The sequence below is a fragment of the Lacerta agilis genome, chromosome Z (assembly GCF_009819535.1).
Source record: "Lacerta agilis isolate rLacAgi1 chromosome Z, rLacAgi1.pri, whole genome shotgun sequence".
Taxonomy (NCBI): domain Eukaryota; kingdom Metazoa; phylum Chordata; class Lepidosauria; order Squamata; family Lacertidae; genus Lacerta; species Lacerta agilis.
The window spans coordinates 27,287,319-27,311,552 of record NC_046331.1 but is presented as its reverse complement, the minus strand read 5'-3'; the positions used below and the strand labels follow the sequence as shown (position 1 = coordinate 27,311,552).

The following is a 24,234-nucleotide window of genomic DNA, read 5'->3' as shown; positions in this document are numbered from 1 at the left end:
GATATGGTCTGAGCACAGGCACCAGGCACCCCTCCTAGTGGGAAATTGCTTGTGTATTATTGCTCCTCAACTGGGAATTCAGCCTGGCCACAGCTTCCACATAGAGCAGTAGCTGACTGACTCAGCAGTGGGCTTCAGCAGGTGCCCTCTGTGTTGACTACTGATGCTGGGACTGAGTCCAGATTGGCTGAATGAGAAGAGTCTTCCCCTTTTTTTCTTGCAGTGGAAATAATTTTCCCAAGTAATATATATCTTCTTTTTTGTAAGTGTGTTAAATGCTATAATTTTCCATTGGAAAAACATTTGACTAAAGAGTTCAAACAGCCATTAAGTCCCATAGGCACATTGCTGTCTGTCATCCTATGCTGCCTCTCATGGTTGTTATGAGGATAAAATGGGGAAGAACTTCTCAGGAAGTTTTGTAGTTTTGTTGTAATGATATTACAACAGGAATATGTATGTACACCACAGGAGGGTGACTTGTTTGGTAATTAATATAGCAAAATGAAAAATTGTCTTTAGCAGGTTTTTCCAGTTTTTAATTATTACTATTCTACATGTTGGAGCAAGTGCATATCCTTGTTTGTATGATTCAACTGTTTAATCAAATTTAGCAACTTGTAACTTAGCACAGTTACGGCTCTTATTAAATGGAGGCAATTGTAATAAAATTAGATTTAGTAGAGGACTGCTGTAGGATCTGCTTTGCATGCAGAAGGTCCATCGTTCAGCTCCTTGTGTCTCCAGGTGAGGTTGGGAGAAACCCAATCAAAAGCTTTGGAAATCCTCTGCCAGTCAGTGTGGACAATACTGAACTAGATAAACCAATGATCTAACTCTGTATAGGGCAGTTACAGGTGGGTAGCCGTGTTGGTCTGCCATAGTCGAAACAAAATATCTGAAGAAGTGTGCATGCACACGAAAGCTCATACCAAGAACAAACTCAGTTGGTCTCTAAGGTGCTACTGGAAAGAATTTCCTATTCTGTATAGGGCAGTTTCCTTTGTAGAAGCAGACCCTCTGAGCCATTTTGCTAATTATCTAGCTTTCAAACAGGCAATTCTGTTACAAAACATGCATACATGATTACTCATTGAGTGCCACATTCTTCCTTAGCTGTTGAACTTTTAAGAATTTCTCTAATGCTTCTTAATAAATGTCCTTCTTCTAGTTTGAACCATAGAAGCCATATGGACAGAAAGTTATTTCCCCTTTTTATGACCTTTACCTATTTGAAAACTGTCAGTTGGGTGATTTGACTTTTAAATCAAGGCAATTTAAGTCATTGATTAAAAACAACAAACAAACAAACAAAAAACAAATCAGGTTCCAACTATAATTCCAGAACAGGAATCCAGACTAATTGGTGTTTTAATTTTAAAAATACCCATTTGACATTATCTAAAGTATTTATACTACCCAGAGGTATAAATAATCTGAAACTTCTGGTCGTTCAGCTTTATGTCTTTTGCTCTGCAGAAAACATCTATTTTTTAAGAGGAGTGTCAGGCAATTGTATATTATTGAAATTAATGGGGGAAGTTAAGATTTCTGCCCTTCTGAGCAGTGTTCTGGAAAGTTATTAAATAAGATATTTAATTAGGGATTATGTGATGACCAGTACATTTGTATTGGATATATTCTGCAATTCTATTCATGTTTTCTGTTTAACCTCATTTTTCATTTATTTCTGCAGCTGAATGGCATTAGAGTGGTGGATGAACCTATGGAGGAAGGAGAACCATATTCCTATGAAGTAAGTTCATGCGTAAGTTCTTAAGGGTGGGAACTGCCATCAAAATATTTTGAGTTTCATATTTTCTTTTGGATGCTTTATTTAGGAACCAAACTAGGAGAAAACTTGGAGAACAAAATGAGAGGTAAAAGAGAAATAATAGAAATTTGCCCTGCTTCTTCAGTAGAAAAGTTCAGGATTTTTTTCCTATGTGCCTAAACGTATGAAAGCATATGTACATAGGTGATATGTAACCTTGCTTGAAATAGTTTGACTTTCAAGATTTGCAGTATTGATGCAAATCAAGTATTATTTTTATGAATTTTTGTTCCATATGTGTTGGATACATATCCGATGCTGATTTGCGTGAGGAAAGCCGTATACTGGCAGCAGGCAGCCTGAATGACATTTTGCTTCAGAAGGAAGAAGTAACTACAAATTATTATAATTTTTAAAATCTATTTTAATGTTACTGAAAGCAGTCTTGGAAATAAATGCTTAATACTTAATAATTCACAGAACTTTTTTCTTTTGCCTGCCTGCTTACATGTGTTGGTTAGTCATTTATAGCCTTAACAAATGGAGAGGGCCTGCTATGCATAGCTCTGCCTGATCACTTTGAATGGAACCATGCTTATTTGCCACTGGCAATTTAGATGGTGGCTAGTTACAAGCCTGGTTGAAAGAAAAAATAGTTCTTAAGCTGTTTTGTCATAAGACACTATGTTTTTAGTGGTGTTTGTTTTTATCTGTAAGCTGCCTTGAGTCCCGTCAGGGAAAAAGATGGGGGTATAAATAAATGAAGAATCATCATCATCATCATCACCATCACCACTTTAGAATGCTTCAACATTTTCTGATGTTTAAATTACTTTTGAAGAGTACCAGCCAGGCTAAAATAGACTCAAGTGTGTTTATGGCAAATATTTTAATTTTATAGGAATTCCGTCCAATCAAGGTATACAGACAGTGTTCTGGATTGTATTTAATTCCCTTAGACTTGCTGTGTGGTGTTACTTTGCTCTGATTTTCATTTGGCTGATAATCATATATTCTGATGCCTTAAATAATTTCCAAATTCTTTCTCAGGGGATCCAATGACAGTATTTTATTTTAAATACTGTTTTTTGTTTTCTAATGCTTGACCTGTAAGCAAAACATCTTGGTCTCTAACATCAGTACTGGCATCTGTGTGATGTGCTATTAGGTCTAATTCTTTTTTATTAGTTGGCTTCTTCTTTGGTTTATATATTAGTGCTATATGTAGTGACTACATAAGCAATCTATGGAATGCATAGCTTGGGTGTTATCTTGGATATTAGGCAGGCATGATTCTGAGTATTGCATACATTCAGAGCCGGAGTGCTTAACCTGGTGTCTTTCCATAAGCCTGGCTAGCTTTGTCAATGGTTAGGGATGATGGTAGTTATAGTCCAGCAACATCTGAAGGGGACCAGGTTAGGGAAGACTGATGTAGGGGATGTTTCATAGTCCCCATTCCTTAAATGTCTGGCAGTATACCTTATTTGCATTTGGTGGCAATACACAGATTGGCTCAGATGATGTGATGGCATGAAATATCATTTACAAACATTACGATTACTGAGGCAACACAGTATCCTTACAGTGCATATTTTGTGAAGGGAAGGAAAGTTGTTAGTTTGAAAGGCATTGAAACATAGATAAAGGCAGAAAAAGATTTCTGTGTCTGACTGGAGATAGAGAATATTTGAGACATGTCCCCAGTCCAGTTTTCAATATTAATAAAATGTAATTAATACGTTAAAAGCCACACAAACTTAAAATAAGAGCAGCACAGCCCTGGAGCTGGTCTTTGCCGGCCTTCCCCTCTCTCTGGAATCATTCCAACAGGGTATTTGGTGGGTGAGGGGCCATTCCAGTAGGTGCCTAGTGTTGTGAAGTGCTTTATAAATAACTGCCAGTACTTCGTTGCTTCTGGAAGCACTCCCCTTATTCTGGCATATGTTATCCATTAGGTAGGCTAGGGCAGTTTCTGTGCCAAGAACAAGCCTAGAACCAGACTGAAATGAAACGAGACAATCCGTTTCATCCACTTGCTCAAGTAGCTTGCCTAAGAAGGTGATTTGTGGGTATTTTTGACCAGCTGATTGTTGGTTGAAATCTTCAAGGTTTGAAGAGAGTTTCTTTATTAGTGGTTTTACAACAGTCTTAATCAAATATGCTGATTACACCCAGCTCTAAATTTAAGTTACAAAGTTTCCAAATGCTGTTATCTTTGTCCTAAATCAGTGTCCAGAAGCTATGGTCAAGTGGAAGAGGGCTAACAGATTGAAGTTGAATTCAGACAAGTAAGAAGTGATGATAGATCTTCCTATAATTTATGGGGCTGTAATCTCCTCACTGGAACAGCTTTGGAGCCTGTGAGTTATTTTTGATTCAGTCCTGCTTTTTGATAAGCAGCTTGCTGTTGTAGCCGAGTGCTTTGTTACAAAGTGCAAAAGAGATAGCTAAATTGAGGTGAAAGGCGACTCTGAAGAAGTCTAGAATTGAGGAATAGCTCTATGCTGGGGATGGAGAGGAACTGGAGTCAAGAACAGAGTAACTAAAGGAAGTGGAGCCGACTTGGCAGTGGGCTGTATAGGAGCTGATGTAAATTCTGTATGAACAGGAAAGAAGTGAGAAAATAAGAGCTTTGGAGGACAGGGCCAGGGTGCCAAGTAGTCCTAGGATTGTGGACTCTAGATCTGACGGGACTATTGTCTCACCTTTGTTGGAAGGTGGCTTCTGCTAGTTATGGTTTCTTTTGTTACTGAAGCAGTGTGATAGAGGCAGCAACCATTTTAGGTTTGTCCAATTGATTCATGACTGCCAATGCACAGGTCCTTTTGGACCTGAAAGAAGGCAAAATGAGGGCTGAATTGGGGCAGGAGGTGCTTATCCATGTTCTGCTGATGCGTGTGGGGGCCAAAAATGGAACCTCCGTGCAAAATTGTTGCCGCCTACATTAAGCTGAAGACTCCTGCTCATTAGTAGTGTGCTTCATTTTAAAATGGAAGAAGTCTTAGTTTAGGCAAGGAGAGTACGGTATCTGCATTAAAAACACACGCACCATAATACTTATACCTGATACTTTATTTTACAAGCAATAAAATACCACATGCAGTTCTAAATTACATAACAATGAGTATTCAAGGAAACAGTGAGTGAGGTTGTTGTTTATAGATCATATGGCAGACAGAGCAAGTTCTTCAAATCCGGACCTGAAAAAGATGGATTTGTTCATAGCTTGGTTGCTCAATTTTGGCTGTGATGGTGGTTGTGTCATCTGATTTTTTGGCTTTAAAGTCAGGGTAGTACTGTGGGACCAGCTTGATAACCTGAAGCTGAATTGGTACAGTATTCTGGACTACCCCCCCCCCACCTTCATTTATGTTGCAGATGTTCTGGATTGTGACATCTTAATTAAGGGGCTGGAGTAGAGAAACTAAAGGAAGTTGGCTTTAGCAGATCAAACTTGTAGGTAGATGAAGATAGGACTACAATAGCAGGAAGAAAGTAGAAAACAACAGAGGTTTGAAGAGCTGTAGTCCAAGGAACAAAATGTGCAGAAGGCTAAATCTGAAACAAAAGTAAAGTGATTGAGAGCACTATACTGTTGATAAAATCTGTTTTCTCTCCCTGATACTTATGCTCTGCTTCTTTTGCTGCTGCCCACACTGAACAGCTGTTGAGTGTCCAAGTTCTTTTCTTTTGTTACATTACGTGGTTGCTACTCAATTCTTAGGATTCACTGGATGTAGTTTTTTTTTCTTCAAATTAATGAATATAACTGAATAGCACATGGGATTTAAAATTACTCAGCCAGGACCTCGGTGTTTGGCATTTATATTACAGGAGACTATTCCATGGACAACTGTATGATTTCATTTTCCTGTTGAATTCTTATTTAATGACTGTTGCCAAGTTCCACAGAAACAAATTGTGATGTCATAGGATAGTAACTTAAGGTGAAAGAAGAAAATAGAAACAGATGAATAACTAAAATGGTTTTTCATGTAAATGTTCCAGTTTATTGAAATATGAAAACAGCATTGTTGAATGTCTTGTGTGTGGCATCAGTAGCTATTAAAGATCTTATTAGAGCTTATTGATATGACTTCTGTTTTTTCTGTCACTAGGCAACATGAATACTAGCATTTTAACTTATTTTCATGAATACATGAATACTAGCATTTTAACTGATGTCAGCATTTATATACACTTGAAGTTCTTGGTGGTGTTTATAACTTCAGTGCATTGTTGGAAGAAACTGAGTTCTTTAAAAACAAAGCAGATTTGTTGTTACACATCTTAAATATTCAGTTTTGAAAATGTAAGCCTTTTAGTTTCTATATTTCTCATCACTGTGAGGAACTGGAACAGTTATTCAATTGTTGAGGTGTCTAAAGTGTTTTATGCATATTGAGGCAATAACTTGCTTTGTTGATTAATACCATATTTTGAAAGTCAAGCAATAAATGTCTGAGAACATTGTATATATTCATTATCTACTATATATTTTGGAAAGTGGTTTGGTTATTCCCCATGCAGATGCCTCTTGAGATATTATTGTTAAACTTGGCATGAAGGTTCTGAAGTGAGGGTGGTGGTTTTTGTTGATGTCGGAACACTGGATGCCATTTTGGATCAAGATGGCAGCTTGAAACATGACTTTGGTGTAACTTCACTGGATTTTCAGTGCAATGGGTGCAAACTGCACCAATTTCATTCTTGGCACAATTGTTCCTGATGTGGGAGCAGCTTTTTTTTTTTTAAATCAACCTTGGAACACTGGATACACTTTTGAATTAAGATGATAGTACAAAACTTGAGTTGGGCATGACTTCGTCTGATTTTTCGCATGACTGGTCCAAACTGCACTGATTCAAGCTTGGCATGAAGGTTCCTGAGGTTGGGACAGCAATTTTTGTTAACATGGAGCTTCTGGCTGTCATTCTGAATCAAGATGCTGGACAAAAACATGACTGGACTGGTGTGATTTTGCTCGATTTAGCGTTAAGCATCCATTTGTATGCCTCTGAAGATTTTGTTACCCAGTTTGACATGACTTTGCCAAATTTGAACCAATAGTTCCAAACAGTACTAATTTGGATGGCTCTGAAGACAGCATCGCCAAATTTGGCAGGACAGTTGCAACCTATGCAGTTTTGGATGACTCTGAAAATATTGTCACTGAACTTGGCATGAGGATTCCCAAGGTGGAAGAGGCAGACTTCCTATGTTTAGATACCAAGTGCCATGTTGAATCAAGATGGCAGATCAAATAAACCATAACTAAATATTAGCATTCTGCACCAGCTGGAGCTTCTGAATCAGACCCAAGGGCAGCCCCATATAGAACCCATTAAAGTAATCTAGCCTTGAAGTTGTCAATGCATGGGCGACAGTGGTTAAACTATCCTTGTCCAGTAACAGCTGTAGTTGGCAAACCAGAGCAAGGTGGTGAAAGGCATTCCTAGCCTTCTCGTTCCCTATGAGACTGTCATCTCTTGTTTTATTCACCTCGTTTCACACCTAACTTCTAACCACTTAGCCTACCTAAACTGTAAACACTTCGTCAAACATTTTACCCATTTGTTGCTGTTGTTGTTTAGTCGTGTCCGACGCTTCGTGACCCCATGGACCAGAGCACGCCAGGCACTCCTGTCTTCCACTGCCTCCTGCAGTTTGGTCAGACTCATGTTGGTAGCTTCGAGAACACTGTCCAACCATCTCGTCCTCTGTCGTCCCCTTCTCCTTTACCCATTTAAGCAACATTTTACCCAACTTATACTACCTTGCACATTGATTTGTAATTTTTTGTTGATAAAACAGCAACATGCCTCATATCCTAGGCATTTATTTTCTGTTTGTAGACAAGGAATGTATATTAATCTCAAAGTATGATAATCTTGTTGCTTTCTCACAACCAATATAAGGATCTGCTAGAGACTATGTGTCTGAGAGGACTTGGGCAATGTTGTAACTATTGCCTGCAGTATCCTCCCCACTCAGTGGTTCCCTAAAACAGGATCTTTTCAATAGAAAAAGGAACAGTCTACTATTAAAGGATCATAGAGGCCTGAATTGTCCTTCCCATTATTATTATTATTATTAATCACTGATCTTCACCAGCAGGTCTCAGGGTGTGTTACAACACTTTGAAATTCAGAATTAAAAACAGTTAAAACATTCTAAATTCGCCAGAATAGGTGGTGTTCTGTAAACATGAATCTCAGATGCCAAAGGCCAGGGTAAAGAGGCGTGTCATCAGTATTCCTGAACAGTTGTATAGTGAAGAGGCCAGACACACCTCCATTGGGGAGGGAATTCTATCAGTGGTGGTTGCCACAGAGAATGAATGCCCTGTCCTAGGCCATTGGCAACAAAATTCTTGCAGGAAGTGTAACTACCAAGCCCCGCCCCCCTCTGGTGGTCTTAACGACCAAGAGGGTCTGTAAGGAAGGAGGCGGTCTTTCAGATATTTGGAGTCCATGTTGTTTGGGGCTTAAATACTAAAATGAACACCTTGAGCCTGGTAATGAACTGGTGGCCCAGGCAGCTGTTTTAAAACAAGGGGTTATATAGATCATATGAGTTCTAAAAGCAACCCCAGCCAATAATCTGGGCACTGCATTTTGGACTAGTTGAAGTTTACTTCAGCAGCCTCACATAGAGCACACTGGAGTTTCCCAGAGCATAGAGTACAGTGACCAAATAATCTCTGTCCAAAAGGGGCTGTAGCTGGCAAATCAAGCTGTCGCTGAAAATACGCAAACCCAGCCACCAAGGGCTTCAAGTGACAATGCTGGATCTAGGAATAGTCCTAGGCTACGAACATGCTCCTTCCAGGGGAGTGCAACCTCATCTAGAACAGGCTGTTTTCTCTCCTCTTTGACTTCAGAAATTTGAACATATAACACTCCTGTCTTTTCAGGATTCTTCTTCAATTTGTTGGCTCACATCCAGCCCATCACCCATCCTCACTTTTTGGATAATTTGTAGTAGCGCTTCTGATAGGTGGTAGTGGTATATTGTTTATGATTATACATCTATGGGCAGAGCAGCTTATTTTTATAGCACTAGCTGTAGGTTGTATGAATAATAAATTATAAATAATTTCCCCTTCACAAACAGTAAAGTAGACAGATGGGGCAGTAAAGATTATTATTCCAGTGGTCGTTATTATTCATTTTTATTTGAATAGGATGAAGGAGTTGTGAAAGAGATACCTATTACTCACCATGTGAAAGAAGGATGTGAAAAAGCAGATCCTGCACAATTTGAATTACTTAAAGTCCTTGGTCAAGGATCATTTGGAAAGGTAAGACAAAACTAGAACTGTTTATTCTAAATAATGCAATTTCATGTCATATTTGATTTCTAGTCCTGTTCGTTCATCTAAAGACATACTTGATTTGTATTTAATGACTGTATAGTGAGCTATCCATGTTGGGGAGTTTATTATAGTAAATTTACAAAGGACATACACTAATACCTTCTCCACTGCTTTCACAAGACGTTTTACTTTTTGAAAGTATTGTAGTCATTTTTATGATGAAACAGTACATATTGCTTTTGGTGGAAGATGGAAAAGGCATGTTTGATTTACTGAGAGTAAATGATTAGCCAACACAATTGATGTTTACTGTGGTTTTATAATTTGTTGGAAGACTCCCAGAGTGGCTGAGCCAACCCAGTCAGATAGGCGGCATATAACTGATAATTGAAAAGCTATGAAAGTGACCCTTAAACGGATCCGGCGGGCACCCAGCGCGCCTCCCCTACTCTCCGGTAAGCCCTAGTAAAGGTTGCTGAGAGCGAGCGGGGTAGAAGGCGCGGGTGCTGTGGATCAAGCACTACCCCCGCAGCGAGAAGTAGTGGCTCCTGGCAGAAGGAGCGCTCAATTTCTCCAGAATTTGGTCTGTATTTGGACTTTGTAAGTGACCCAGGTGGCGCTGTGGGTTAAACCACAGAGTCCAGGGCTTGCTGATCAGAAGGTCGGCGGTTCGAATCCCTGCCACGGGGTGAACTCCCGTTGCTCGGTCCCAGCTCCTGCCCACCTAGCAGTTCAAAAGCACGTCAAAGTGCGAGTAGATAAATAGGGACCGCTCCGGCGGGAAGGTAAACAGCATTTCCGTGCACTGCTCTGGTTCGCCAGAAGCGGCTTTGTCATGCTGCCAACATGAACCGGAAGCTATCTGCGGACAAACGCCGGCTCCCTAGGCCTATAGAGCGAGATGAGCGCCGCAACCCCAGAGTCGGACATGACTGGGCCTGATGGTCAGGAGTCCCTTTACCTTTTATTTTTAAGTACTAATATACTAAAAAGGATAAAGAACAATCAGGCTTGGGAAGGGATTTAAAAATGGAGGTTGGTCCCTGATAGTTGAAATAGAAAGAACAGTGCAACATTATATCCGAGGCTGCTGCTAAAGTGTAAAAACAAAGAAGACTTCTGAAACTGTTCCCTAAAAAAGGGGGGGGTGGAATTTGGATTTATTTGGATTGAAATCTGTCTTTGAAAAAGCATTACTCTTTCTTTCTGGAGGTTTTGAAAGGTTTGGCAAGAACAAAGCAAAATGGCTGCGGAAGTTGTTTTCTGACCTTGAATATGTCTAAGGGAAAATGGACGGTGGGTTTTCAGGAAACGACTTTGGAACTTTTGCAACAGATGGTAGAGAAAGTGGAGCAGATGGATCAGGCTGTGAGACTTTTGAATTCAACTTTGCAGAACTGTGGTCTGCAGATAAATATTGAAAGGGTGGGTGTGACAATACCAGTATTAATTGAGGAGGAGAAAGTGGAAGAGGAAAAACCAGCCAGAGACTCCCTGCTCGATGTTGATGTTAATCCAAAAGGAATGTTTCAAAAAGAGGAAGATGATGGAAATGAAATTGACAATGGAAGCTTTATATCTCAGAAGAAAAGAAAAGAGGTGCAACTACTTTGGTTTATTCTCTGTAATGAGAATGCCACATGGAAGATTACTTTGCAAGAGATAAGACGGAAACAGAAGACAGCATGTTTTAACTTTTGGGTTCAGGTTTTTGGGAGGGTTGGGGTGGGTTAAAAAGGACATGTTTTTGATATCTTTCTCTCTATATGGTTTAGATGGACGGATTTGGACGCTGGTGTAACGGAGAAATGTTAAGAATTATTAGCCAAAAATTTTGAGACCGGAGGGAGGGAAGAGGGTAGAAAAAAGAAAAATTTAGGTTTATAAAATTAGTTTAAATAGGTAAAAATTGATAAGGGTTTTAGAAAGGTTCAGAAGTATTTAGAGGCTGAGGTTGATTAAAAATTATTAGGAATTAAGTTTGATGTATGATTTTGTTTAAAAAGATAAGAAGAAAATTTATTGTGATGTAAAATTAGAATTGATTATGAATATGAAAAATGGGTAAATATGTTTGTTTATGAATTCAACAGGGGGGATCTGAGGAAGTCAATTGATAATGAAATTGAGAAAAGCAAGAATGTTTGGCCTAGGAGAAGGGCCAGGCTTAAGCAATGATTTTCTATATGTTAATTTGTTAAATTTGAAATGAATTAATATGTGCTCCTGTGAGAGGGGGGTTTGGATAATTGCTCCCCCCAGTGGGAGAGGGAGGAGTATGGAAAAATTTAACTGTTATGAAATGTGCTTAAAATTGTAAAAACCAATAAATTTTTGATAAAAAAGAAAGTATTAATCTCTACTAGTATTAAAACACTAAAATGTGCATGTTTGTGGAATGAGTTGCTATATTCAACACAACTTAAATAATGCATTTTTATTTTTCATTAGCAGTTTCACTTATAGATAAGTTTTACACTGAAAATTCAAAATTGGATGGTGTGGAAATACTTTTATATGATATGAACATTTTATAACAATTTTTAAATTAATTATATTATTTATAGGCCTAATGCAGAAGTTAACCAATCAATGGTTAGAAGATCAGGAGTGTTCCCTTCCCGTTCATATCATATTCTTTTATATCAGGCACGGGGACTCAGCAGATTTTGCTGAACTACGATTCCTATCATCCCTTGTCATTGGCCATGCTTGCTAGGGCTGATGGGACTTGTAGTTCATTAGTGCCTGGAGGGTCAAAGGTTATCCACTGCTATTTTATACCTTCCTTCCCACTATGTTTCATTGTTAACTATGGTTAAGTGTTACATCTGAATCAGCAGTTTGTTACCAGCTGTTAGATCCAAATGACAGTTTATAGCTATTATTGAAAGCTGGTTTGCTAACTAGTTTCAACTAAAACACTTGGACTGAAATAATGTTTAGCATGGCTAGGTTATAAAAATGAAAGTAAAGTTAGGGAAAGGAGGCTAATGGTAGTTCATAATCCTTTTTAAGCATGGTGTGACTTGACATAGTTAGCCTCTGCACCAGTATCAGAGTAAATGAATTAAGAGTGGGAGCTTTCATATCTCTAGAGTACCTGGAAAGAAGTCAAACTGGCAAATTTTACAGGTTTGCAAATAATTTAAAGTCTAAGTGATATTTCAAAGCAAGTATTTTTTTATGTGGTTCTCTGTCAGTTCCCTTCCTCTTTCCCCAGAAACACAATAGTTCACCCTTTGTTTTTAATATTTATAGGTCACATGGAAGAGTAGGTACAAGTTAGCCTCTATCTTACATGAGTACACAGCCTCTTAATTAGTTCATGCTGGGGATATAAAAGGAACCCCCCATTTGTGCAGTTCAATGTGTGCATGATTGTGCCCATGCACATTGTGCTGAACCTGGAAGTGACCCAAAAATGTCATAAATGGGCAGAATGGGGTGGGGACAAAACAAGGTTTTCAGGCTTTTTCAATGTTGCTTCAAATATATGCAGTTTCACTTAAATGTGTGGTGGCTTGGAACGTAACACGTGCATAAATTGGGGGGTTGCCTTTATTAAGTTTTTATTTCTGTAGAATTCAGTTTGTGGAATTGGGACTAGAAAAAAACAGGTCAGCTAGGTAAGGGAAGGATTATTCTAATCTGACATAGTATGCTTTCTGCCAAGTTGGCCACTCTGTGGTCCTGGGATTCTCCTTATCTGCAGACATACTGCTTGCCTGAAAGCAAGTTTGTATTTTGACTTCAACACTGGAGCATGTACCAAGTGCATACTTCAGTAATCACTCCCCTAAAAATATTTTATCATTTTTACTTATTATACACCTCCTGAAGCACCAAATGTGTATTTAATAACATTTAAGTTTTAAACCATTTCAGTTTTTAAATAGGTATCATTCCGTAAGTTGTCATTTGTCCTAGGAGGCCTATAACCATGTTCTATCAATGTTGCATATGTAATAAAACTGTGCCAGGTTGATTGAAAAGCAGTGGTTTTCTTGTCTATTCAACTCTCTTAAGACATGGTTTGTCACTTTGTCCATTAATGCTAAGTCCCAGGGTTGTGAGGTCTCAACATAGGTCTGCATTTACAGTCTTCTAATACCTTGCAGTTGTAAGCCATGCTGCATTGATCAGGTGAGTAATAATATCCTTCTGGGAAAGCTGTTGATCAGTTTGTGAGAGTATGATAGAAGTGCTGTTTTAGGATCAAAGGGGGTATCTTGTTTTGTGAAAAGGCCTACTTTTTTCCAAAACAAAAAGACTTTGGGGTATTGCCACCACATGTGGATAAATGACAGAGTGACATTACAATTTCTCCAATATATAGCTAATGCTTTTTTTAGTCATTTTACTCAATAATAAAGTTATACAACTAGTGTATACCTTTAAGTGCATTTTCCTGGTTCTTACGGAAGCAGATTTAAAAGGGGCTTTTACCTGGATTCTGTTCCATAAAGTATAATCTAATGGATCACCCAAATCTTTTTCCCATCATGCCTTTAGAGTTGTGAGAGGTGGCAGCATTTCAGTTTAGTACTTTATAGATTTGGGAAACAAGACCCTTTCCTAAAGCAGTGGTTTTCAACCAATGTGCTGTGGCACCCTGAGGTGCCTTGAATGATGGTCAGGGGTGCCGCGGGCAACACTGGCTTCTGTCCCACTTTCCTTCCCTCCCTCCTCTGATGCCCTCTTGCGTCTCTGCCTCCCAAAGGCTTGCACAGTTGTTTGTTGCAGCAGTCCTGACTGCAAGCTCTCCAGGTGAATGGTGCCTCTGGGGCTGGCCAGGGGGTGCTTCTTAGGCCCTTCTGGGCAGTGTGAGGAGGCACCTCACTTTGGGGCAGGGAGGGCAGATCTGAGACCGGGGGGGGGGCAGCTGCAGCTGCCCATAGGACTGCCAAGGAGAGGGGAGAAGAGAGGAGGCTGAGAGAACCCTCCACAAGGGAGGGGGGAGGGGCTGCTGGTTCTGCAGGCAAGGGGTGACATAACTGGGCTCCTGAGCCCCACAGTGGTGCTGCAGAAAGAATGTAGTTTGTCAAGAGAGTCATGGACCCAAAAAGTTTGAACACATCTGCACTAAAGGATTACAAAAGCAATCATTGTGTGTAATTCAGTAAGCATTTGTAAAATATTTAATCTCTGTTCTCTGGTTAGGTTTTCCTTGTGAGGAAAATTTTTGGTCCTGATGCTGGACAGCTGTATGCAATGAAAGTTCTGAAGAAAGCTTCTTTAAAAGGTTTGCTTGCATTTTTTTTAAAAAAATAATACAGTACATTGGCTAGAGCCCCTTCTTCATGTGCCCCTTACACCAGAGGCCCAGAGGCCTTCTCTGCTGTGGCTCCCGTTTGTGGAATGCTCTCTGTAGGGAGGCTTGCCAGACTCCTTCATTACTTAACTTTAGGTGCCAGGTGAAAACATTTCTCTATAACCTTGCCTTGTTTTATAGTTTAATAATCATCCCTATACTAAAGTGAATTACAAGTTCAATTGAAGGTAGTGATACTTATAACCTAAGTAAATATGTTGTAGTACTGAAGTGTTTGGCTACAGTCCTCAAGGGCATACATCTGAAATAGTTCAAATTGCTTATTGATTATTTCAAAGTGTGTGGCTTAATGATGGCAGACTTCTGTTTCAACCAGTTGCTTCCTTCATCTTAAATCAATGCTTGATTTCCTGACTAAAAAGTGCCTGGGCTTATCCTGCCTGGTAGTTGCTCATTTTGATGTAAAATATAGTGACAGAATATCCATGTTAAGTGAAAAGCACTCTGCACATGTTGAGGGGCATTTGTTCCAGTATTTATCCTGAACACTGAAAACAAGGTTGAAGACTACTCTCTCTTCAAAAGCGTATCTTTATTCCCTAGCTTTAAATGACATATTTTTAATGGCTTGTCTTATTAAATGTTTAAACAGATATGGCAGTGATGTTACATTTAATTTATGGATTTTAAAATATGGCCTTTCCTTATATATCATGTTATACCTGTAAATCATACTACTGCAGTGAATTTCTCATGACTTTTTTGTTGGTGTATGTGTGAATCTGGTTGGTGACCCAGTGCAATCATAAATTGTAGAGTTGGAAGGGTTATCTAGTCCAATTCTCTGAAATGCAGGAATCCCTGACAGATGGCCATCCAACCTTCTCCAGTGAAGGAGAGTCATTTTTGTAGAATAAACATAAGTGGTTTATGTACAGAAATTCCTTGGTGAATTCTGCCTATTGTATATATTTTCCCTCAAATTCTTAGTCAAAATAGCCATTTAACTAAACTGTGGTTGTTTATAAAGTTTTCTTCGACTGATTTAATTCAGATAGCTTGCTTAATATAGATAACAGCCATTTCTGTTTGCAGTTCGAGATAGAGTACGTACAAAGATGGAGAGAGATATATTAGTAGAAGTAAATCATCCGTTTATCGTCAAACTGCACTATGGTGAGTATTTTTGTTTCCATTGAAATGAATATTTAAATGAAAATTCTAGTAAGCATTTTCTTACAGATTTTTTTTTGGGGGGGAATTTGCTGACTGATGGGAAAGCAAAATAGCACTTAATTATGAATGGACGCATGATAAACTGATAGTGAACATGCATGAAACTAACAATGATCAATCCCTGGACTGAATGAGACATTTAATGCACTATTTGGTCTGTCTTAAAATTGTTCTTGACCAATCTTGAAATAGGCATAGTTTTATAAGCAGCTATTTTTAAAAGGACCCTTCACACCACTGATAATGTATGACATCTTGGTAGCCTGTGACCACACTCCTAAATATGGAATTTATGCCTCAACATGACCAAATTGTAGTGCTAATTCTACTCCCTCATGAAGCCTATTTGTTACGTTTGCTTTCCTGTCTCAATAAATTTCAGTTGAATTTAGATTGAGGTTTCTACTTATGCAAATAAGAATGCAAGCATGTGATGAATTTAACTTTCATGGCTTTTGTCTGCTTTTTTTAAAGGCATAAAATTGTAAATTTGGATACAAAATTAGATCTTTGCTGTAGAAAAAGTCTTGAGTACTTTTAATTTGTAAATAGTATTAAAACAGTTAGAGTTCTAGATAAGCATGTGGGTATTAATTTAGTATTTTGATGAAGTATTCTTATGATTATTCAAATCAGCTTTTCAGACTGAAGGGAAGCTATATTTAATATTGGATTTTCTCAGGGGAGGAGATGTGTTCACAAGATTATCCAAAGAGGTACGTATTTCTATAATTTTGAAAACAAAATTAATATTTACATTAGGCAAAATGGACTATCTTGTCGTAATTTTACATTTTTATCATGCATTGCATGATATATATTGACTATACATTAGTACATATATCATAAAGACATATCAACTTAGAAAACTGTAAGTAGCTGGACCTATTTAATTAAATGTGCAGAGTTTCCAGTAATGGGTGTGTTTTGGGTAAGGCTCCTGAACTCACGATTGGGAAGAACATTCACCAGGACCAAACAAAATGTCACAGAAGTGTGGCAAGCTTTTGAGTTATCCAGGACTGTTCACCAAGCAAGATGTTGCACAAGGTAGGGAGTGACAAGAGTGAAGAAAAACAAAAGAGTACAAAAATAAGGCTGATGTAGTAACCATGAGGTCAGCTTCTGGATTCTGCTCCATGATCTTGAATTCTGGAGAACTCAGAACTGTGCCACATCTCTGTGACATCTTGATTTGTGCCAATAAAAGTTTTCCCCCCTTCTAGACCTAAATAACTTTCTTTGGTTTTTATGAGCTAAAGGCTATAATCCTATGCACACTCAATCTGTAGGATGTTTCTGGGAAGTACAGGCACCCCACCACTTACGTGCATCCCATTCATACACGACCACGTTTATGTGGGTAGCCAATAGATAGATAGATAGATAGATAGATAGACAGACAGACAGACAGACAGACAGACAGACCTTCCCTTGCTCGAGGCTTCTGCCCTGAAGTCGCTCTGGGCTTCTGCTGAGTAAGGGAAGACAGCCTTCAATTGAAGTGGGGTTGGGAGGTGCCTTCTCCCTGCCACTCGCCGCGTATCCGCATCCCCATTCTGGCGCTAGTTCTGCTGGGTGCTCTTATCGGCCCTTGCTCCCCGTGGCCAGCTGCCAGCACTGTTCACACTGGTTCCCCTCGGGCACACAGACGGACTTGAGACAGGCTTGGCAGCAGCCCTGGACAAATTCCGGGGTTAGTCTCTCTCTCTCTCTCTCTCTCCTCCCTGCACACCCTCCCTAATAAAGTGGGGTGCTCCTCATTTTATGCAATTTCACTTACGTGTGCGGGGCCCCAGAATGTAACCCCCGCGTAAGTGGGGGGACGCCTGTATACATAGGATTGTCCTGTAATTCGTTCAGTATACAGTATGGACTGAGAAATATGCCTCCCATTTACAACTGCTCATTCCTAAAACGGGAATGTGTGTTTAAGTATCTACTTTCCCTCGGAACAAGAGAAAATGAAAATCTTGACTCTGCTTTGGATCTCTTCCACCTGTTTCTATAAATATTTTTATACTTCATATATACTACTTTGGCATTTACATTTCTACCTACTTCATTCCAAGTTGCAAAATATTTTTTTTATAAAATGGCTGTTTTCTGAAATCAGTTATCGGCATTTTTATACCAAGGAGTATCTGGACTGTATTCAGATCTTTATTTCATGTGGAGGGAGTGGGTGTGCAAGTTGAGCACATGATGATCTGTTAGGGAGTTTAGCATCATTCTACTTCCCTTCTGTCCACCCTAGTCATCTTTTAGCAGGGGTGAGGGGAAGAAGGAAGAATGATCTGAATATCTGTTCCATTGGGAGCTAGCAGGATTTATGCTAGCCCTCTCTAGCTTGTCTTTTCGGATGGCCTATATACAGCCTGAGCTCCCATCATCCTGGATTATGGGGAATACATGCATCACAGATTTTTAGATCTTATGGGAGTTTATAGTCATCTTAGATATGCAGAAATTTAACAAGATCAGAATGTAAATCTATATAGTTCTTATTAGGTTATGTTTACAGAGGAAGATGTGAAATTCTACCTCGCAGAACTGGCCCTTGCTTTGGATCATCTGCACAGCTTGGGAATTGTGTACAGGGACCTGAAGCCAGAAAAGTAAAGTAAAATGTATTTTATCCGTTACTACAGTACTCTTGTTCGAAGATTTATTTGCCTTTTTTTGTAATCAGAATATAGAATCACATGAAAGTTTAAATATTTTATTCTTCTAATATATATTGAAAATAGAGTATTGCATATTTGTTAATATAATACAGGCACCCCCCCACTTACGCGCATTCCACTCATGTGCGACCATATTTAGACGCATCACCGTGAAATAAATAAATGATTTAAACCAGGAAATGGTGCCAAAACACTGCGAAAAGAGCAGGAGAGACCTGGAGAGTGGGGGAAAACAGCTTGCATGGCCGCTCTGATTGTCTTGCCGCCTCCACTAACTCACCCTCCTTGTCTTTCTTCTTCCTCGGCAGTAGAGCCGTTGTGGGGTGGGGGGTGCTCCATGCCCCCACCCACCTGCCCGTCACTCGCTCACTCGCTTGTGTCAGTTTTGTTCCTTGGACAGAATCTGAGAGTCCCTCCATCCTCTGATCACCCTCTCCCTTGCCACCCAACAAATAGGCAGCAACATTATTTATTGAGGGGTGGGAGAGAAATTAGATAAAAAATAAACAGTCTCCAGCAACTTCCAAGACTAATAGGGAGAGTGCCAAGAAGCCCAGCAGCAGTGTTGGGCACCAGGAGCCACCCAGCCACCAACCCACAGCTCAACCTTCTGGTCACTGGAGGCAGGCAGGGCATGCATGTCCAAGGGTACATAGCCGCCCGGGAAGAGTGATGGGATGGATGGGATCTGCTGAGAGAGAGCCGTTTCCCAGCCTCTCTCAAAAGTGCCCTCCATTTTTCACATATATGTGCGGAGTTTGGGAACATAACCTCCACATAAGGTTGGGGACGACGACGCCTGTATATAAATAATATTGGTTTAATTATTATTTCATTTGCTAAATTAAATGTACAGTATTTTAAATTATCCTGTTATGTGTATTGGTGAATGTGGATTTTAATTTTCAGCATTTTGCTTGATGAAGCAGGACATATCAAGTTAACAGGTAGGTGGAATTTACCAATATAACTTTTTATATTTATCTAAATATCTTGAAAAGTTGTAGTAGGAGATACTGCATTGAGTTTTTCATAGCTGTTGTTATGTGCATTTTTTCTTATGCATTTTCAATCATTTTAGACTTAGAGTATTAGAGGTTATTGTATGCCAGGATCTTGTGCATATAGCCAGGAATGACTTTCTTCTAGCCAGGTTGTAAGCTGTTGTGACTTCCTCCAGTGTCCTAGCCAGCAAGCTCACCTATTCTCATATACCATCCTGTTGACTGTTGCACACTTGGAGTTTTTTAATTAAATCAGGGAAGAAGAAGAAGAAGAAGAAGAAGAAGAAGAATTAGAATTTCATTCATTCATTCATTCATTCATTCTTGTACCCTGCCCAAGAATATAAAAGAACACAAGAAAACATCAAACATTACAAGCTTCCCAATACAGGGCTGCCTTCAGATGTCTACGGAAAGTTATATAATTGTTTATCTCTGGACTCTGCTACACAGCTGCAAATAAAACGTTTTAGATGTGTTGTAAAGTGCAATATACAAATGTGACACTAGATAGCAACAGTGAGTTATGCAAAATTCAATGTCTTTTTCAAAACGTTTTTAAAAAAAAACATTTTCACAGTGTTTTTATGTGTGTAGATTCCCCCTCCTTAACACCTGATGGGAGAGCTTTCTACAGGGCAGGTGCAACTACCGAGAAGGTAATCTACCTGGTTCCCTTCTCGCAATGTGGGAACTGCTAGAAGGCCCTCTGAGTGGTACCTCATTGTCCTGGCTGAATGATGGGGGTGGAGATGGTCATATAGGGCCGAAGCACTTATTCTGCAACAATATGTTTTAATATATTTGCTTAGCTTCTGAATTCAATATAATTTTCACCAATGCCTTGCTTCTGCAAAATCATCTGATTATTGTAAGGAGTCACTTTGAACAGAATGGCATTGGAGCTCAGAGGCTGCATAAAGAAGAGGGGTCTCTGAAATTGAGACCTCAGTTGCCCAAAGGAAATGTCTTCTATTTTTGCAATAGTACCCTTGGATACTAGTTGAAAGGATTTTCAACAGTGAAGTAGAAGCAGTTCTTGTCTGCATTTTTTTAGTGGGTCAGAACCCCAAAGTACAATTTAATATCCTCATGATTCTTTTAATCTACGGTACCATATATTCCGGCGTACAAGGCGACTGGGCATATAAGACGACCCCCAACTTTTCATGTTAAAAAACAGAGTTTGGGGTATACTCACCTAGCCCAGGCTTCATGGTGGCTGAGGTGGCGGCGGCGGCTGGAGCAGCGGGGAGAGCCTCCCCTCTCGTTGCACAGGAGCCCATCGCGCTCGCCGCCCACGCCCACGCCCAGCCCATGGCGGTGCAAGAAGAGCCGGGTGAGAGCGGCGGGGACGCCAAAGCGGCTGCCGCTCTGATGGGAGGCTCTCCGACGGCCTCCCCTGCATCAGAAGCCCAAGAAGAGCCTCCCCTCCCTCCTCCTCCCTCCCTGTGTGTTGGCGTGTGTTGCGTTTTCCCCCTCTCCTCCTCCTCCCTCCCTCCCTGTGTGTTGGCGTGTGTTGTGTTTTTCCCCTCCCCTCCTCCTCCCTCCCTTCCTGTGTGTTGTTGTGAGTTGCATTTTTTCCCTTCCCCTCTCCCTCCCTGTATGTTGGTGTGAGTTGCGTTTCCCCCCCTCCCCGCCGGCTGAACGCCCAAGCAGCTCAGCCTTTTTTGTAGACCAGCAGGAGCACGTTTGTGGGGCTTTTCTGCTGTTTTTTCCCTCCCGGCCGGCCGAGCGCCCAAGCGGCTCAGCCTTTTTTGGAAGACCAGCAGGAGCACGCGAAGAGGAGGACTGGTGTGAGGAGGAGGTACGGGCGCCGTGGGGACGCCGAACTCGTCCCCACACGTGTGGGGCAGCAGCCGGAGAGCGCGGAGGAGCGGGCGGGAATGCCGAACTCACGCTCCGCCAGGCCCCAGCAGCCAGAGGGCATGGAGGAGTGGGCGGGAATGCCGAACTCACGCTCCGCCGGGCAGGGCCAAGCGTGGCGGCAGCTGACGGGCGTCCGCTCCCCCCACCGTATTTTAGTATCCGCCGTATAAGACGACCCCAGGCTTTTGAAATGAATTTCCGGGGTTCAAAAGTCGTCTTATTGGCCGGAATATACGGTACTTCTGCTTCTGATGGAAGCAGATATTATGTTCCAATTTAATGGCCCAGTTTGTCAGGCATAGTTTCTATTTGTTGTACATTGCTCATTTGCTATTGAGATTGCCCTCATATATATATATTCAACTCATAAATGTATTAGACACTTTTCTTCACAGTGGTTTATTTTAAAAAAGACACATAAAGTAAAAATAGCAAAAAACCCAAGCAGTTAAACAAAGTAACTGTAAAGTTTAGGTGAAATTTATAAATCAGGTGGAAATATTTCAAATAGAAGCTCAGCAGTTTGACCATTTAGTTATTTAAGAACTCATTGGTGGATACCTTCTGATATCTTGCTGAAATTTACAGAATAATCCACTGCATGTGTACTCAGAAGTAAGACTCTGTTTAGTGTTGTTTTTCCCCAAGTTAGCACACAAAGGATTGTAGCTTCAAAAGTATTAATGTCTTAGTTTTGTATCAGGATCTGTGTGTCACAGTTGTTTGATGAGACAGATGAGGGATTATGTCAGAATGATAGCAGACACAGAATATTTGCTTCTAGTATCTCCAAAGTGTATCAAAGGTCACCAAAGACAAGCAGGAAGAAGACATAGTACCCTTCTCTCATGTAGATGGAATGTTGTATAAGTGCAGAAATGCACCTCGGATTTAAATGTTGTATGCGTCTATAGAAGTACTATTTATGCAGATTCAGCTTTACACACTTGTCGGGGGAACTAAAAAAATGAAAAGGGAGCACGGTTGCAGGAAGAATTACTTTGGCAATCCCACCTGCCATTGAACCCAATGAGTTTTGGCTATACATGCTTTTGGCTTTACGTGTGATCCCCAGAACATAACTCCTGCATAAGTAGAGGTAGAGGTGTTATCATTGTAGATTGCCTTAAGTATCTTCATACTAAACAATCTGAGTTTAGTCTTTCAGTCATTCCAAAAGAGAGAAAATTCATCTGAGCCCTTCAAAATTTTCAATTTTTGCTCTTGGAAAAACAGGAAAAATAGTATGCAGGGAGGAGCTGGTAAAATCCCTGTTTGGGTTCCATTGAATGGTTTACATTTACCTTATTTTTGTCACGTTTTGTAGAAAATTGTTTTCTCCCAAAGTGGTTCACCTCAGTTAAAAAGAAAAGAAGAAGAAAAAGCAAGAGAATGGCTCTAGGAGAAAAGGGACAAGGGGAGGTGAAAGATCAGTACTTCTGGTCAGCTGAACAAAGTACTGGCCTCTAAGCATGTCTTTATAGTGTGGGAAAAAAGTATTGGATCCCCTGCTAAATTTGCCCGTTTGCCCTCTGACGAAGAAATGACCAGTCCATAATTTTAATGGTAGGTTTATTGTAGCTGTGAGAGACAGAATAACAACAGGAAAACTCACAGAAACCCAGAAGACAAAAGTCAGAGATTGATGTGCATTATTATGAGTGAAATAAGTATTTGATCCCTTTGCAAAAGATGACTTAGTACTTGGTGGCAAAACCCTTGTTGGCAATTACAGAGGTCAGACTTTTCTTGTAGGTGGCCACCGGGTTTGCACACATCTCAGGAGGTATTTTGTCCCACTCTTCTTTGCAGATCCTCTCCAAGTCAGTAAGATTTCTAGGCTGATGTGTAGCTACACAAGCCTTCAGCTCCCTCCACAGATTTTTTTATGGGATTAAGGTCTGGAGACTGGCTAGGCTACTCCAGGACCTTAATGTGCTTCTTCTTGAGCCACTCCTTTGTTACCTTGGCTGTGTGTTTTGGGTCATTGTCATGCTGGAATACCCATCCTCAATCCATTTTCAATGCCCTGGCTGAGGGAAGGAGGTGCTCACCCAAGATTTGACCATACATGGTCCAGTCCATTATCCCTTTGATGCAGTGAAGGTGTCTGTCCCCTTAGCAGAAAAAGCCCCCAAAGCATAATATGTCCCCCTCCATGTTTGCGGAATTGATTGCTTCTGTCGACAGCTGTCTTTTGTACAGGTACTGTAACAAGCTGGGATTACAGGTAAGACCTCTCCCTTACAGCAGGTGCTTCTAAACTCAGCTCATTACATACAGTGAAGATACCAGATAGCCTGACATCTGGCTGGTTGATAGGGAATCAAATACTTATTTCACTCATTATATTGCACATCAATCTCTGACTTTTCTGGGTTTCTGGGGGTTTTCCTGTTGTTATTCTGTCTCTCACAGCTACAATAAACCTACCATTAAAATTATGGACTGGTCATTTCTTTGTCAGAGGGCAAATGGGCAAATTTAGCAGGGGATTGAATACTCCCCCCCACCCCTCACTGTATATCCAGTTTGGGCCTGGTTGATCTTCACTTGCTGGCATTCTTTCTTGAATAGCAGTTGGTGGGTCTTGTTCTTTGGATGGGTCTGGAATGTCCCTTTGCCTTGCTTCTGAAGTTGTAGGGGAATTGGAATTTAGAACAGAATGTTCTTTCTGTCATGGAGGGGAATATTGCATTATTTTTCAGGCTGCAATTTTAATAGAAAAAAAATGCTAAAATATAGTTGAAAATTGCAAGCACACTTTAAATTCTCTTCAGCTTTATTATAAGGGACAAAAAAGCAAAGTAGGCATTTATGAGTGAATTTTGGCAGTATTTCACATAGCCACAGCAAAAGAAATGAGAAAACATGTTATTTGGTCAAGCTTACTCAGCTTTTGGTGTGGCATTGTTAGCAAAGTCAATGAATCTTTGTAGAAGACAACATTAAGTTGTGAAATGTATTGTTCTAAAGGGGCACAAGGAGCTAAAACAAATTATACAATCATAATATCATGCAATCATAATATCAAACAATCATATCATATAATAGTATACAGTCATGAT

General features: G+C 40.1%; 1 protein-coding gene across 2 annotated transcripts in view; it reads left to right on the top strand.

Moving 5' to 3' along the window:
* The window catches only part of RPS6KA6 (ribosomal protein S6 kinase A6), a 56,813-nt gene that overhangs the window by 10,509 nt on the left and 22,070 nt on the right, over window positions 1–24,234 (top strand). For both annotated transcript variants that reach the window (XM_033137103.1, XM_033137104.1), the window contains exons 2-8: window positions 1,697–1,756; window positions 8,964–9,080; window positions 14,259–14,340; window positions 15,466–15,546; window positions 16,243–16,322; window positions 18,118–18,224; window positions 19,203–19,240. In XM_033137103.1, coding sequence (XP_032992994.1) covers window positions 1,697–1,756; window positions 8,964–9,080; window positions 14,259–14,340; window positions 15,466–15,546; window positions 16,243–16,322; window positions 18,118–18,224; window positions 19,203–19,240 — 565 coding nt within the window. The remainder of the gene's footprint in view (window positions 1–1,696; window positions 1,757–8,963; window positions 9,081–14,258; window positions 14,341–15,465; window positions 15,547–16,242; window positions 16,323–18,117; window positions 18,225–19,202; window positions 19,241–24,234) is intronic.